At 43.7% G+C, this 17,482-nt stretch overlaps 1 protein-coding gene across 1 annotated transcript in view; it reads right to left on the bottom strand.

The window, feature by feature from the left end:
* The window catches only part of LOC139389789 (bone morphogenetic protein 3-like), an 18,941-nt gene extending 1,945 nt beyond the window's left edge, over positions 1-16,996 (bottom strand). Inside the window, exons 1-2 of the mRNA XM_071136736.1 lie at positions 16,321-16,996; positions 9,636-10,636 (exon numbers count right to left, since the gene is read on the bottom strand). Of these exons, the coding sequence (XP_070992837.1) occupies positions 9,636-10,636; positions 16,321-16,603 (1,284 nt within the window). The 5' untranslated portion in view covers positions 16,604-16,996. The remainder of the gene's footprint in view (positions 1-9,635; positions 10,637-16,320) is intronic.
* Between the last annotated feature and the right edge of the window lie 486 nt (positions 16,997-17,482).

Raw genomic sequence — 17,482 nt, 5'->3', positions numbered from 1 at the left:
AAGTCCATATTTTTGCAAGAACAGCTCAAATAACTGACCTAAAACAGGGAATTTTTACTAGGATTAAATGTCAGGAATTGTAAAAAACGGAGTTTAAACGTATTTGGCTAAGGTGTATGTAAACGTCTGACTTTTACTGTATATATATATATATATATATATATATATATATATATATATATATATATATATATAACCTGGGTGGTTCGAACCCTGAATGCTGATTGGCTGACAGCCTTGGTACATCAGACCGCATACCACGTGTATTATATTGGTAACCAGTTTATAATAGCAATAAGGCACCTCTGGGTTTTGTGGTAAATGGCCAATATACCACGGCTAACGGCTGCACCCAGGCACTCCGCGTTGCATCGAGGATAAGAACAGCCCTTAGCCGTGGAAAATCGTCCATAAACCACATCCCCTCGTGCCTTATTGCTAAAAGATATACAGTGGGGCAAAAAAGTATTTAGTCAGCCACCAATTGTGCAAGTTCTCCCACTTAAAAAGATGAGAGAGGCCTGTAATTTTCATCATAGGTACACTTCAACTATGACAGACAAAATGAGAAAAAAAAATCCAGAAAATCACATTGTAGGATTTTTTATGAATTTATTTGCAAGTTATGGTGGAAAATAAGTATTTGTTAATATCACTATACCCCATGAATGTGAAATCCTGGTTTTAGATATGACCATGAGCCAACATATGCATGTATTTGTTGCTGGAGTGTATAGGCCTCCTGCTGCTTGAGTTGATGTGATTAGTATCATAGCTGAGCATTTAAAACCTTTTCTATCATCTGACCTGATGGTCTTAGGTGACTTCAACCTGGACTGGCTGACACCGATCTCAGATGACTTTAAGAACATTTGTCTTGATCTTAATAACCTGTTTGGGATAGGGGGCAACATTTTCCCGTTCGGATGAAAAGCGTGCCCAGAGTAAACTGCCTGCTACTCAGGCCCAGAAGCTAATATATGCATATTATTAGTAGATTTGGAGAGAAAACACTCTGATGTTTCTAAAACGGTTTGAATGATGTCTGTGAGTATAACAGAACTCATTTGGCAGGCGAAAACCTGAGAAAAATCCAAACGGGAAGTGGCACATCTGAGGTTTGTAGTTTTTCAACTCATTGCCTTTCCAAGATACAGTGTAAATGGGGTCATATTGCACGTTCTAAGGCTTCCACTAGATTTCAACAGTCTTTAGAACCTTGTTTCAGGCTTCTACTGTGAAGGGGGAGCGAATAAGAGCTGTTTGACTAAGGGGTCTGGCAGAAGGCCATGAGTTAAATAATGCGCGCGGCCGTGAGAGTGAGCTGCGTTCCTTTTAATTTCTTAAGACAAAGGAATTGTCCGGTTGGAATATTATTGAAGATTTATGATAAAAAAACATCCTAAAGATTGATTCTATACATCGTTTGACATGTTTCTACGAACTGTAATAGAACTTTTTGGACTTTTTGCCTGAACTTTCGCCTGGACTTGCCTGCGCCTTGTGAATTTTGATTGGTGAACTAAACACGCTAACAAAAAGGAGGTTTTTGGACATAAATGATGGACTCTATTGAACAAAACAAACATTTATTGTGTAACTGGGATTCCTGGGAGTGCATTATGATGAAGATCATCAAAGGTAAGTGAATATTTATAACGCTATTTCTGACTTTTACTGACTCCACAACATGGCGGGTATCTGTATGGCTTGTTTTTGTGTCTGAACGCTGTACTCAGATTATTGCATGGTGTGCTTTCTCCGTATAGCTTTTTTGAAATCTGACACAGCGGTTGCATTAAGGAGAAGTATATCTTTAATTCTGTGTATAACACTTGTATCTTTTATCAAAGTTTATGATGAGTATTTCTGTAAATTGATGTGGCTCTCTGCAAATTCGCCGTATGTTTTCGAAGCACAACATTACTGAACATAACGCGCCAATGTAAACTGAGATTTTTGGATATAAAAATGAACTTTATCGAACAAAACATACATGTATTGTGTAACATGAAGTCCAATGAGTGCCGTCTGATGAAGATCATCAAAGGTTAGTGATTAATTTGATCTCTATTTCTGCTTTTTGTGACTCCTCTCTTTGGCTGGAAAATGGCTATATGTTTTTTTGTGACTAGGCTCTGAACCAACATAATCATATGGTGTGCTTTCGCTGTAAAGCCTTTTTGAAATCGGACACAATGGGTAGATTAACAAGAAGTCATTGCACTTGTGAATGTATGAAAGTTAAATATTTCAAATTTTTTGGGGGTATTTTTCTGAACTTTCCTCCATCAAGTGTATACCTGACCTCATTTAGTGTATACCTGACCTCATTAAGTGTATACCTGACCTCATTAAGTGTATACCTGACCCAATTAAGTGTATACCTGACCTCATCAAGTGTATCTATGATTGAGTGTAGTCTCCAGGAGTGGGAAGGTGAACGGAAAGGCTCTGGAGCAACGAACCGCCCTTGCTGTCTCTGCCTGGCCGGTTCCCATCTTTCCACTGGGATTCTCTGCCTCTAACTCTATTACAGGGGCTGAGTCACGCGGCTTACTGGGGCTCTTTCATACCGTCCCTAGGAGGGGTGCGTCACTTGAGTGGGTTGAGTCACTTATGTGATCTTCCTGTCTGGGTTGGCGCCCCCCCCTTGGGTTGTGCCGTGGCGGAGATCTTTGTGGGCTATACTCGGCCTTGTCTCAGTTGGTGGTTGAAGATATCCCTTTAGTGGTGTGGGGGCTGTGCTTTGGCAAAGTGGGTGGGGTTATATCCTTCCTGTTTGGCCCTGTCCGGGGGTGTCCTCGGATGGGGCCACAGTGTCTCCTGACCCCTCCTGTCTCAGCCTCCAGTATTTATGCTGCAGTAGTTTATGTGTCAGGGGGCTAGGGTCAGTTTGTTATATCTGGAGTACTTCTCCTGTCCTATTCGGTGTCCTGTGTGAATCTAAGTGTACGTTCTCTAATTCTCTCCTTCTCTCTTTCTTTCTCTCTCTCGGAGGACCTGAGCCCTAGGACCATGCCCCAGGACTACCTGACATGATGACTCCTTGCTGTCCCCAGTCCACCTGGCCGTGCTGCTGCTCCAGTTTCAACTGTTTTGCCTTATTATTATTTGACCATGCTGGTCATTTATGAACATTTGAACATCTTGGCCATGTTCTGTTATAATCTCCACCCGGCACAGCCAGAAGAGGACTGGCCACCCCACATAGCCTGGTTCCTCTCTAGGTTTCTTCCTAGGTTTTGGCCTTTCTAGGGAGTTTTTCCTAGCCACCGTGCTTCTACACCTGCATTGCTTGCTGTTTGGGGTTTTAGCCTGGGTTTCTGTACAGCACTTTGAGATATCAGCTGATGTACGAAGGGCTATATAAATACATTTGATTTGATTTGATTTGATATACCTGACCTCATTTAGTGTATACCTGACCTCATTTAGTGTATACCTGACCTCATTAAGTGTATACCTGACCTCATCAAGTGTATACCTGACCTCATTTAGTGTGACCTCATTTAGTGTATACCTGACCTCATTTAGTGTGACCTCATTTAGTGTATACCTGACCTCATTTAGTGTATACCTGACCTCATTTAGTGTATACCTGACCTCATTAAGTGTATACCTGACCTCATTAAGTGTATACCTGACCTCATTTAGTGTTTACCTGACCTCATTAAGTGTATACCTGACCTCATTTAGTGTATACCTGACCTCATTAAGTGTATACCTGACCTCATCAAGTGTATACCTGACCTCATCAAGTGTATACCTGACCTCATTTAGTGTATACCTGACCTCATTTAGTGTATACCTGACCTCATTAAGTGTATACCTGACCTCATTTAGTGTATACCTGACCTCATTAAGTGTATACCTGACCTCATCAAGTGTATACCTGACCTCATTAAGTGTATACCTGATCTCATTTAGTGTATACCTGACCTCATTTAGTGTGACCTCATTAAGTGTATACCTGACCTCATCAAGTGTATACCTGACCTCATTTAGTGTGACCTCATTAAGTGTATACCTGACCTCATTTAGTGTATACCTGACCTCATCAAGTGTATACCTGACCTCATTAAGTGTATACCTGACCTCATCAAGTGTATACCTGACCTCATTTAGTGTGACCTCATTAAGGGCATACCTGACCTCATTAAGTGTATACCTGACCTCATCAAGAGTATACCTGACCTCATTTAGTGTGACCTCATTAAGGGCATACCTGACCTCATTAAGTGTATACCTGACCTCATCAAGTGTATACCTGAGCTCATCAAGTGTATACCTGACCCCATTAAGTGCCTACCTGACCTCATTAAGTGTATACCTGACCTCATTAAGTGCATACTTGACCTCATTTAGTGTATACCTGACCTCATTAAGTGTATACCTGACCTCATTAAGTGCATACCTGACCTCATTTAGTGTATACCTGACCTCATTAAGTGTATACCTGACCTCATCAAGTGTATACCTGACCTCATTTAGTGTGACCTCATTTAGTGTATACCTGACCTCATTTAGTGTATACCTGACCTCATCAAGTGTATACCTGACCTCATTTAGTGTGACCTCATTAAGGGCATACCTGACCTCATTAAGTGTATACCTGACCTCATCAAGTGTATACCTGACCTCATCAAGTGTATACCTGACCTCATTTAGTGTGACCTCATTTAGTGTATACCTGACCTCATTTAGTGTATACCTGAACTCATCAAGTGTATACCTGACCTCATTTAGTGTGACCTCATTAAGGGCATACCTGACCTCATTAAGTGTATACCTGACCTCATCAAGTGTATACCTGACCTCATCAAGTGTATACCTGACCTCATTTAGTGTATACCTGACCTCATCAAGTGTATACCTGACCCCATTAAGTGCCTACCTGACCTCATTAAGTGTATACCTGACCTCATTAAGTGCCTACCTGACCTCATTTAGTGTATACCTGACCTCATCAAGTGTATACCTGACCCCATTAAGTGCCTACCTGACCTCATTAAGTGTATACCTGACCTCATTTAGTGTGACCTCATTAAGGGCATACCTGACCTCATTAAGTGTATACCTGACCTCATCAAGAGTATACCTGACCTCATTTAGTGTGACCTCATTAAGGGCATACCTGACCTCATTAAGTGTATACCTGACCTCATTTAGTGTATACCTGACCTCACCAAGTGTATACCTGACCTCATTAAGTGTATACCTGACCTCATCAAGTGTATACCTGACCTCATTTAGTGTGACCTCATTAAGGGCATACCTGACCTCATTAAGTGTATACCTGACCTCATCAAGTGTATACCTGACCTCATTAAGTGTATACCTGACCTCATTTAGTGTATACCTGACCTCATTTAGTGTGACCTCATTAAGTGTATACCTGACCTCATCAAGTGTATACCTGACCTCATTTAGTGTGACCTCATTAAGTGTATACCTGACCTCATTTAGTGTATACCTGACCTCATCAAGTGTATACCTGACCTCATTAAGTGTATACCTAACCTCATCAAGTGTATACCTGACCTCATTTAGTGTGACCTCATTAAGGGCATACCTGACCTCATTAAGTGTATACCTGACCTCATCAAGAGTATACCTGACCTCATTTAGTGTGACCTCATTAAGGGCATACCTGACCTCATTAAGTGTATACCTGACCTCATCAAGTGTATACCTGACCTCATCAAGTGTATACCTGACCCCATTAAGTGCCTACCTGACCTCATTAAGTGTATACCTGACCTCATTAAGTGCATGCTTGACCTCATTTAGTGTATACCTGACCTCATTAAGTGTATACCTGACCTCATTAAGTGCATACCTGACCTCATTTAGTGTATACCTGACCTCATTAAGTGTATACCTGACCTCATCAAGTGTATACCTGACCTCATTTAGTGTGACCTCATTTAGTGTATACCTGACCTCATTTAGTGTATACCTGACCTCATCAAGTGTATACCTGACCTCATTTAGTGTGACCTCATTAAGGGCATACCTGACCTCATTAAGTGTATACCTGACCTCATCAAGTGTATACCTGACCTCATCAAGTGTATACCTGACCTCATTTAGTGTGACCTCATTTAGTGTATACCTGACCTCATTTAGTGTATACCTGACCTCATCAAGTGTATACCTGACCTCATTTAGTGTGACCTCATTAAGGGCATACCTGACCTCATTAAGTGTATACCTGACCTCATCAAGTGTATACCTGACCTCATCAAGTGTATACCTGACCTCATTTAGTGTATACCTGACCTCATCAAGTGTATACCTGACCCCATTAAGTGCCTACCTGACCTCATTAAGTGTATACCTGACCTCATTAAGTGCCTACCTGACCTCATTTAGTGTATACCTGACCTCATCAAGTGTATACCTGACCCCATTAAGTGCCTACCTGACCTCATTAAGTGTATACCTGACCTCATTAAGTGCATACTTGACCTCATTTAGTGTATACCTGACCTCATTAAGTGTATACCTGACCTCATTAAGTGCATACCTGACCTAATTTAGTGTATACCTGACCCTGAATTAGCTCTTGATCATTTCTCATCTATTATTATATTACTGGCAGATAAATACGCTTCTTTTAACTTCTTGCTCCTACTTGAGACGCAGATGTCTCAAGTAGACACCTGGAAATGCAAATGCGCTACGCTAAATGCTAAATGTACTCGTTAAAACTCAAACGTTCATCAAAATGCACATGCAGGGTATTGAATTAAAGCTACACTCGTTGTGAACCTAGCCAACAAGTCAGATTTTTATAATGCTTTTCGGCGAAAGCAGGAGAAGCTATTATCTGATAGCATGCAACACCCCAAAATGCCTGAATGCGACGTAAACAAAGATTTAGCGTAGCCGGCGCTACACAAAACGCAGAAATAAAATATAAAACATTCATTACCTTTGACGAGCTTCTTTCTTGGCACTCCTATATGCCCCATAAACATCACTATTGGGTCTTTTTTTTGTTTAAATCGGTCCATATATACCCAAAATAGCTTTCTATGGAAGCTGTGTAATTCAGAAAAAAACATTGTTTTAAAACGCAGCGTCATTTTTTTAAATTAAAAAAGTTGACGATAAACTTTCACAAAACACTTCGAAATACTTTTGTAATCCAACTTTAGGTATTAGTAAACGTTTATAATCTATCAAAATGATTACAGGGCGATGTATATTCAATAGCTCCTCGTCTTCAAATCAATGGCTGAAAATGTGCACCTCACACTATCCTGGCGGACACCGGAAGAATTTGAATCCAGTTAGTTGGATTTACCAACAAAAAAGTCACTGGAAAATGACGACAATGGCGACATCGTGTGGAATCTGTAGGAATTGCATGCAGGTCCATAATTAATTTTGTGCCCTTTTAACAACTCATGAAAGTGACGCATGGAAATTATTTTTAGCTTTCAGAGAGCAGTTTTTCTTGCGCTTTTCGATGAAACACACGATCTGTTATAGTCACAGCCGTGATTTAACCAGTTTTAGAAACTTCAGAGTGTTTTCTATCCACACATACTAATCATATGCATATACTATATTCCTGGCATGAGTAGCAGGACGCTGAAAAGTTACGCGATTTTTAACAGAATGTTCGAAAAAGGAGGGGGTAGACTTAAGAGGTTTTAATTAAACACTATAGACTAAAACATAGATCAAATCCCTGGTTTTCTACAGAACTCTCAGATATCTTTAGAAAAATAAATCATGCCTGGGCTAAAGCTAGACTAACTGATGCTGTTGTGGACTGGCAGATTTTCAGGTAACTGAGAAGTAAATGCACATCCTTAGTAAAAAAAAAAAAAAGTCTAAATCAAGCTACTTCCTGAGTTCTATCGCTGACTCTGCTGGTGATCCATCTACATTTTGGAAAACTGTTAAGGTGCTAAAGCGTGGAAATTCCACTCCTTCCCTACCCAATCAAGTTATCCTGTACTCTGACATCATTAATGTCCTTCCCTACCCAATCAAGTTATACTGAACTCTGACATCATTAATGTCCTTCCCTACCCAATCAAGTTATACTGAACTCTGACATCATTAATGTCCTTCCCTACCCAATCAAGTTATCCTGAATTCTGACATCATTAATGTCCTTCCCTACCCAATCAAGTTATCCTGAACTCTGACATCATTAATGTCCTTCCCTACCCAATCAAGTTATACTGAACTCTGACATCATTAATGTCCTTCCCTACCCAATCAAGTTATACTGTTAATGACATCATTAATGAAACAAATGTGATGCTTTTAAATCAACATTTTTATGTCTGCCGGTTTTTTGTTTGAACGAAACCTTGGTTTAATAGATCCGGGTCAGTCAGTAAACTGCTCGTCCCTCTCCCAAATTCAACAAACCCCCCCAGTGAATCCGTGTACTCTCTGGCGCAGCTGTCTACTTCTGATGTATTGGAACAACTACTTACGATCGATGTTAAAAAGAAAATCTACTGTGGCTGATCTGCTTGTTCCCTCCTTATTACAGCTTTCTGCTCCATTGATTGCTGAAGCATTAACACATATTTTTAACTTAACATTTATACTGAGTGGTATTCCTAGTGTTTAGAAGATGGCCCATGTGCTTCCTCAACATAAAGGTGGCGACCCGAGTGATCTATACAATTATCGCCCCCATTTCCAAACTCTCTGTTGCCGAGCAACAATCCTGGAATTATTGATTAATACTCAGCTTAGATCCCTTTAACTGCTACATATCGTCTGAATGTAAACCAGTCAGGGTTCAGACCAGGACATAGTACCATCTCTGATACTGCTACATATCGTCTGAATGTAAACCAGTCAGGGTTCAGACCAGGACATAGTACCATCTCTGATACTGCTACATGACAATAAGATAACCATGACAATTAATCCTAACCTGAAATTCCATAATCGTCACAGCCCTTATTATATATATATAAATGTATTTTCTAAATAGTACTGGATTCCAAGTATTTTGGCAAATCAACCAATCAGATGTCCACAGACTAACCCATCTTTCCCAGTACATTAACATATCACCATTTCCTTCTGCAGTCCTTCTATTTTACTACGATGTCTAACGAGGGTCTTAATCCTCTCTAGTTGGATCCGTTTCTACAGAGAAAAATAAATACTTTATCTAAGAGTATAATCCTATTTCCTTTCGCAGTCCTTCTATTTTACTACGATGTCTAACGAGGGTCTTAAACCTCTCTAGTTGGATCCGTTTCTACAGAGAAAAATAAATACTTTATCTAAGAGTATAATCCCATTTCCCATTTATTGATGGTTCTCTTTGACGGTTCATCTGTACAAAACATTAAGGACACCTTTCAAAATCCCCTCCGGAAAGAGCAGGTTTCCTTAATGTTTTTTTTACACTCAGAGTATATCAGGTCGTAAACCCGATGCCATGAAGCATGAAGACATACTTTAGGCATGGGGATGAGGGTTGGGGACTCTGTCTGAGAAACACATACTGGCACATTATATTATTAATTACATGAAGCATGAAGACATACCTTAGGCATGGGGATGAGGGTTGGGGACTCTGTCTGAGAAACACATACTGGCACATTATATTATTAATTACATGAAGCATGAAGACATACCTTAGGCATGGGGAACTGGCATGACCCTGAGCAGTAGTAGGCATCAAAAGACTTGGGAGATATAATCCACTCGCTCCAGCCAATGTCTGCAAAGTCCACCTTCAGGTAGCGACGAGCACAGTTCCGTGGTTCGTTCCACTGCTTCTTACGAGCCTTCTTTATCGTCTGCTCGTCAAACTGCAGCAGGGGCATCTTACCGTCGTGCCTCTGGCTCTTACCGCGCGTCTTTTTCCTCGGCCGACGGACTGGCTTGTTCTCCAGCGGTTCGTAGGGGCTGGTCTCGTCCCAGCCCGTCGTCTCATACGGGTACTCCGGCCCCGGTAACTCGTTGTTCTGGAGCGGGAGGAGGACGCTAGCCGAGCGCCGGCGTCTGTGAGGAGGCGTCTGTTGTTGAGCGGCGGTGCTATTCTGAGCGTGCAGCCCCAGTTTGTGGAAGCCGGAGGCGAATGCTCCTTCTTCCGTGGTCATCATGGTTTGATGCCTCCGATGACTCTGTAGTGTTGACACCACGCTCTCTGGTTCGGAGATGGCCGAGTCGTTGGCGTAGACCAGGATGTAAGGAAAGCGGTCTGAGAGGAGCTTCTTCCAGGGCCTGGGTCCAGGCTGGGATGCCACGTCTATCCCGATCAGCAGCTCATCATGATGCTTGGCCTGGTTCACCACCTGAGTGACATCCTTCCACTGCCAAGAGATGAAGTCCCTGTATAGTGTAGACACATTGATCACAAAGTGGCCCAAAGTCCTGATATGGTTATCCACTGAGGCGAAGCTCCACACACCCATCTGGACGTGGCTGTGTCTACTGGGGCCGTGGCGGGACAGGGATGGGGACGGAGCTCCACAGCTCTTGGGCTTGGGCCTGGTGGTGCTGTTGCAGCCCGGGTGCTGGAAACTGTTCTGGAGGTCTCCTATGTAGTAGTGGAGCGTGGCCGACAGGACGGCCTCTGACTTGGTGAGAGACGTCAGGTTGAAGATCTGGAACTGCTTGTTGTTGATGGTGCCTGGGAGAGGAACAGGAAGCGGCAGTCAGAATAGAGAATATAGTTCAGACAGGTCCACATATCCATACAATTACATGACTTATAGCATCTCTACATGCATATGGTTCAACTTAGTTTCAAACCTGGAGCTGAACAGCAAAAAGCAATTAGATACTAGGCTATATAGACCAGGTCCCGAAAACCATTCCGTTCAGTGGTGTTGTATCGAGGTGTCTACCAGCCATTTCTCCCTCCCAGGATTACATTTCAGATAAGATAGCAGCTTACACAAGAAATAACTCACATTGGTTAGCCATCTAAATGTCACGTGATACAGTCTACTCAATGGGGAGAGCATGAATGACAACAACACCTGGACACAGTGTCCTTCACTCCTGTTTGCCAAGCACTGCAGTCCCGCAACAGTGTGAGAAGTAACTCATATTTTGTAGCCAATGGTCAGGGGTGACAGCTACAGCAAGCTCACGCATGCAACGCATACAATCAACAGTGCACTCGTCATCACTACCGTCATCAAAAAAATAGACAGTCGTCAGTTTAATTAACTGAAATTGTTCAATTATTTTGTTTTTTTCCGAAACTAACAGTGTAATCTATCTCCGACCCATCCTCTCTGGCTTCAAAACCAAACTCTCGCATTAGTTCTGCTGCTAAGTGAGCTCCAACTCTGTAGACCTGTAGAACAAGGAAGTAGCCAGGAGCCAATTGAAAGAGAAGCATCCAGGAGCCAATTGAAAGAGAAGCATCCAGGAGCCAATTGAAAGTGGGAGCTGGTCTTCCCTGGATACAGGTCACTGTCAGACCATATTGGCACTGACCGCAAGTAAACCCAGCATTGCCCGGTCTAGCCTACCCATCCTGCATTATCAAGTCATGTCAGTAGGAGGCAGTATTATCTCATGTATGGGTGCTGAAACCTGACTGTGGTTCTACCATAGAGAATGATAGAGGACTCTAGTGCCCAAAAAGCCCCTTTTAGCAAGCGCAGCACCATTGAGGACTTTCACAATTTTGAAGCAGTCAACCGGGTGGGACTTCCTATGGGTTAAGGAAGGATCGCACATTTCCATCCAGGTCATTAGGAGGGTTCAGCCAATGAATTATACTGGTGAGCAAACAATCCATAACTGCAGGTGGCAGTACATCACCAACCTTGGCTTTACGGCCTGCTCAAACAACACCCTCTAGGTGGCAGTACATCACCAACCTTGGCTTTACGCCTGCTCAAACAACACCCTCTAGGTGGCAGTACATCAACAACCTTGGCTTTACGACTGCTCAAACAACACCCCTCTAGGTGGCAGTACATCAACAACCTTGGCTTTACGCCTGCTCAAACAACACCCTCTAGGTGGCAGTACATCAACAACCTTGGCTTTACGACTGCTCAAACAACACCCTCTAGGTGGCAGTACACCAACAACCTTGGCTTTACGACTGCTCAAACAACACCCTCTAGGTGGCAGTACATCACCAACCTTGGCTTTACGCCTGCTCAAACAACACCCTCTAGGTGGCAGTACATCAACAACCTTGGCTTTACGCCTGCTCAAACAACACCCTCTAGGTGGCAGTACTTCAACAACCTTGGCTTTACGCCTGCTCAAACAACACCCTCTAGGTGGCAGTACATCAACAACCTTGGCTTTACGACTGCTCAAACAACACCCTCTAGGTGGCAGTACATCAACAACCTTGGCTTTACGCCTGCTCAAACAACACCCTCTAGGTGGCAGTACATCAACAACCTTGGCTTTACGACTGCTCAAACAACACCCTCTAGGTGGCAGTAAATCAACAACCTTGGCTTTAGGCCTGCTCAAACAACATCCCTCCTGGTGGCGGTACATCAACAACCTTGGCTTTACGACTGCTCAAACAACACCCTCTAGGTGGCAGTACATCAACAACCTTGGCTTTACGACTGCTCAAACAACACCCTCTAGGTGGCAGTACATCAACAACCTTGGCTTTACGACTGCTCAAACAACACCCTCTAGATGGCAGTAAATCAACAACCTTGGCTTTAGGCCTGCTCAAACAACATCCCTCCTGGTGGCGGTACATCAACAACCTTGGCTTTACGCCTGCTCAAACAACACCCTCTAGGTGGCAGTACATCAACAACCTTGGCTTTACGACTGCTCAAACAACACCCTCTAGGTGGCAGTACATCAACAACCTTGGCTTTACAACTGCTCAAACAACACCCTCTAGGTAGCAGTACATCAACAACCTTGGCTTTACGACTGCTCAAACAACACCCTCTAGGTGGCAGTAAATCAACAACCTTGGCTTTAGGCCTGCTCAAACAACATCCCTCCTGGTGGCGGTACATCAACAACCTTGGCTTTACGACTGCTCAAACAACACCCTCTAGGTGGCAGTACATCAACAACCTTGGCTTTACGACTGCTCAAACAACACCCTCTAGGTGGCAGTACATCAACAACCTTGGCTTTACGACTGCTCAAACAACACCCTCTAGGTGGCAGTAAATCAACAACCTTGGCTTTAGGCCTGCTCAAACAACATCCCTCCTGGTGGCGGTACATCAACAACCTTGGCTTTACGACTGCTCAAACAACACCCCTCTAGGTGGCAGTACATCGCCAACCTTGGCTTTAGGCCTGCTCCAACAACACCCCTCTAGGTGGCAGTACATCACCAACCTTGGCTTTACGCCTGTTCAAACAACACCCCTCTAGGTGGCAGTAAATCAACAACCTTTGCTTTACGACTGCTCAAACAACACCCTCTAGGTGGCAGTAAATCAACAACCTTGGCTTTACGACTGCTCAAACAACACCCTCTAGGTGGCAGTAAATCAACAACCTTGGCTTTAGGCCTGCTCAAACAACATCCCTCCTGGTGGCGGTACATCAACAACCTTGGCTTTACGACTGCTCAAACAACACCCTCTAGGTGGCAGTACATCAACAACCTTGGCTTTACGACTGCTCAAACAACACCCTCTAGGTGGCAGTACATCAACAACCTTGGCTTTACGACTGCTCAAACAACACCCTCTAGGTGGCAGTAAATCAACAACCTTGGCTTTAGGCCTGCTCAAACAACATCCCTCCTGGTGGCGGTACATCAACAACCTTGGCTTTACGACTGCTCAAACAACACCCCTCTAGGTGGCAGTACATCGCCAACCTTGGCTTTAGGCCTGCTCCAACAACACCCCTCTAGGTGGCAGTACATCACCAACCTTGGCTTTACGCCTGTTCAAACAACACCCCTCTAGGTGGCAGTAAATCAACAACCTTTGCTTTACGCCTGCTCAAACAACACCCCTCTAAGTGGCAGTAAATCAACAACCTTGGCTTTACGCCTGTTCAAACAACACCCCTCTAGGTGGCAGTACATCACCAACCTTGGCTTTACGCCTGCTCCAACAACACCCCTCTAGGTGGCAGTACATCGCCAACCTTGGCTTTAGGCCTGCTCCAACAACACCCTCTAGGTGGCGGTACATCACCAACCTTGGCTTTACGCCTGTTCAAACAACACCCCTCTAGGTGGCAGTACATCGCCAACCTTGGCTTTAGGCCTGCTCCAACAACACCCCTCTAGGTGGCAGTACATCGCCAACCTTGGCTTTAGGCCTGCTCCAACAACATCCCTCTAGGTGGCAGTAAATCAGCAACCTTGGCTTTACGACTGCTCAAACAACACCCCTCTAGGTGGCAGTACATCACCAACCTTGGCTTTAGGCCTGCTCCAACAACACCCTCTAGGTGGCGGTACATCAACAACCTTGGCTTTAGGCCTGCTCCAACAACATCCCTCTAGGTGGCAGTAAATCAACAACCTTGGCTTTACGCCTGCTCCAACAACACCCCTCTAGGTGGCAGTACATCACCAACCTTGGCTTTAGGCCTGCTCCAACAACACCCTCTAGGTGGCGGTACATCACCAACCTTGGCTTTAGGCCTGCTCCAACAACACCCTCTAGGTGGCGGTATGCACCCTTTCAGTTTGTTTGCCAACTCATAGAAGTAGTAGAAGAAGAAAATTGACTATCTCAAAATGGAGATGGCCTCAATGGTGCTGCCTGTGCTCTCACAGACGCTATAATGGTACAGATGCAATGTTACGTCCTCTAACTATGGGTTCTACATGGCTGCAGGCGTAAATATAATCCTACTGCTGTGGGAAGAGATGGTAGGACTATAATATTAGTGGTTATGCACACGGAGTGTACAAAACATTAGGAACACCTGCTCTTTCCATGACATAAATGAAGGAGTACCCTTAATTTACCAGGTAAGTTGACTGAGAACACATTCTCATTTACAGCAACAACCTGGGGAATAGTTACAGGGGAGAGGAGGGGGGATGAATGAGCTAATTGTAAGCTAAATTGACCAGGTGAATCCAGGTGAAATCTATGCTCCCTTACTGATGTCACTAAATCCACTTCAATCAGTGTAGATGAAGGGGAGGAGACAGGTTAAAGATGAAGGGGAGGAGTCAGGTTAAAGATGAAGGGGAGGAGACAGGTTAAAGAAGAAGGGGAGGAGACAGGTTAAAGATGAAGGGGAGGAGACAGGTTAAAGAAGAAGGGGAGGAGACAGGTTAAAGAAGAAGGGGAGGAGACAGGTTAAAGAAGAAGGGGAGGAGACAGGTTAAAGATGAAGGGGAGGAGACAGGTTAAAGATGAAGGGGAAGAGACAGGTTAAAGATGAAGGGGAGGTGACAGGTTAAAGAAGAAGGGGAGGAGACAGGTTAAAGAAGAAGGGGAGGAGACAGGTTAAAGATGAAGGGGAGGAGACAGGTTAAAGATGAAGGGGAGGAGACAGGTTAAAGATGAAGGGGAGGAGTCGGGTTAAAGAAGGATTTTTAAGGCTTGAGACATTTGAGACATGGATTGTGTATGTGTGCCATTCAGAGGGTGAATGAGCAAGACCAAATATTTTAGTGCTTTTATGGTAGTAGGTGCCAGGCACACCGGTTTGAGTGTGTCAAGAACTGCAACGCTGCTGGGTTTTTCACGCTCAACAGATTATGAAGTGTATCAAGAATGACCCACTACCCAAAGGACATCCAGCCAACTTGACACAACTGTGGGAAGCATTGAAGTCAACATGAGCCAGCATCCCTGTGGAACGCGTTCAACACCTTGTAGAGTCCATGCCCCCGACGAATTGAGGCTGTTCTGGGGGCAAAGGGGAGTGGAATGCAATATTAGGAGGGTGTTCCTAATGTTTTGTACACTCAGTGTAGCTACAGTGATAACTACATAACGGCCTCTTGAATGTAAAAACAGTTATAACTAAGATTTATATAGGCCACACCAGCCGAGTTTAGTCCATACATTCGAATACATAACCTTCATTAAAAAAAATATGCAGATTTAACACACAAAGACGGAAATTATACCAGTCGTATTGTCATGTATAAATGTATAACAGGCTTGAAATACCGTTCGTCTGAATAATGTCCGTACTAAGCAACAGGTGAAGCAGCCGTTGGATAGGTTTTTGGATCAACAGGTGCTTCAACCTAGTCCAAACTATACAACACAGAACAGTTAAATAACTATCGATAAAATCATGAAACTACGTCCTTACATGACCGTCTAGAAATCCTATAGCCCATACCATGGTAGTATGAGGGCTGCTTCATAGTGCGTTAAAACACCCAGCGGCTGTTTAGATACATCATATACATACCCCAGCGCGCTTTAAAGCTCCGGACCGTATTCCCGTCCCGGAAAGGAAATCCTGCACGGTTGTATTGTTTGTAAAGAATCTGCATGTGTTCCGTCATAGTATCCTGTAAAAGTAGGTCGTGCTCATCCTTCTCTGAGCGGTCTTTGTCCCCCCGGGCCGCACCGGAGTGCCCAGATGTACCTTTAATTTTTAAATCTGTGAAATGATCTTTCAACATCGCGCAATATCCTCCGAATAGATAGCTCCATCCGAGCAGCAGCAGTAACCGCGGACAGATCGCCATGGTCCCAGTGAGAGTGGTGGACACTTTCAGCTTAACTTGCTGGTGAAAAGCTGTTGCTCAAAACGCGTTTTCCCAAGTCGTCTTACGTGTGAAAATGGGTGGTATCAACCTGTTTGAAAACTTATATAATCTCATGAGAAACTCGACACTCATTGAAATAAAGAAATAAAGAAAAGAAGCGAATAAAATGAAATGAATAAAGAAATACTTCTATATATTATTACAATAGAAAGAATCAGGATGTTGTAACCGACAGAAGATAGTGCGCTCTGCTCCTGGTTAGCACGACACACTCTCTGCGTGTCATTCACCGCTCATTTAACAGTTACAAGTTGATATCCTATCAAAGTTGTTCCGCTCTAACTGTCTGTCTGTCTCTCTCTTGCTCGCTCTCTCGCTCTCTCTCTCTCTCTCGGTTGAGTGAATAAGGGCTCCCACCTCCCAGTTCGATGTAATAGCTAATAGCGTTGAGGACAGCAGCTCTTGGTTATGTTCAGATCTGAGAAGATCTCTGGATCGACAGCCAATCGTCCCGTACTCAGCTTTCATTGAAGGTGAAGCATGTTGTGCTTGGTAATATATAGGGGTAGTGGGACCAGCTGGTTATTCCTCCCTCTCAGATACGGAAACAGCCAGAGGGGGGTGGGGGGAGAGAGAGCGAGAGAGATAAAGAGACAGATAAAGAGAGAGAGAGAGAGAGAGAGAGAGAGAGAGAGAGAGAGAGAGAGAGAGAGAGAGAGAGAGAGAGAGAGAGAGAGAGAGAGAAAGAAAGAAAGAAAGAAAGAAAGAAAGAAAGAAAGAAAGAAAGAAAGAAAGAAAGAAAGAAAGAAAGAAAGAAAGAAAGAAAGAAAGAAAGAAAGAGAGAGAGAGCTAGAGAGA

The sequence above is a fragment of the Oncorhynchus clarkii genome, chromosome 30 (assembly GCF_045791955.1).
Source record: "Oncorhynchus clarkii lewisi isolate Uvic-CL-2024 chromosome 30, UVic_Ocla_1.0, whole genome shotgun sequence".
Classification (NCBI taxonomy): Eukaryota; Metazoa; Chordata; class Actinopteri; order Salmoniformes; family Salmonidae; genus Oncorhynchus; species Oncorhynchus clarkii.
This window is presented reverse-complemented; position numbering and strand designations above follow the sequence as displayed.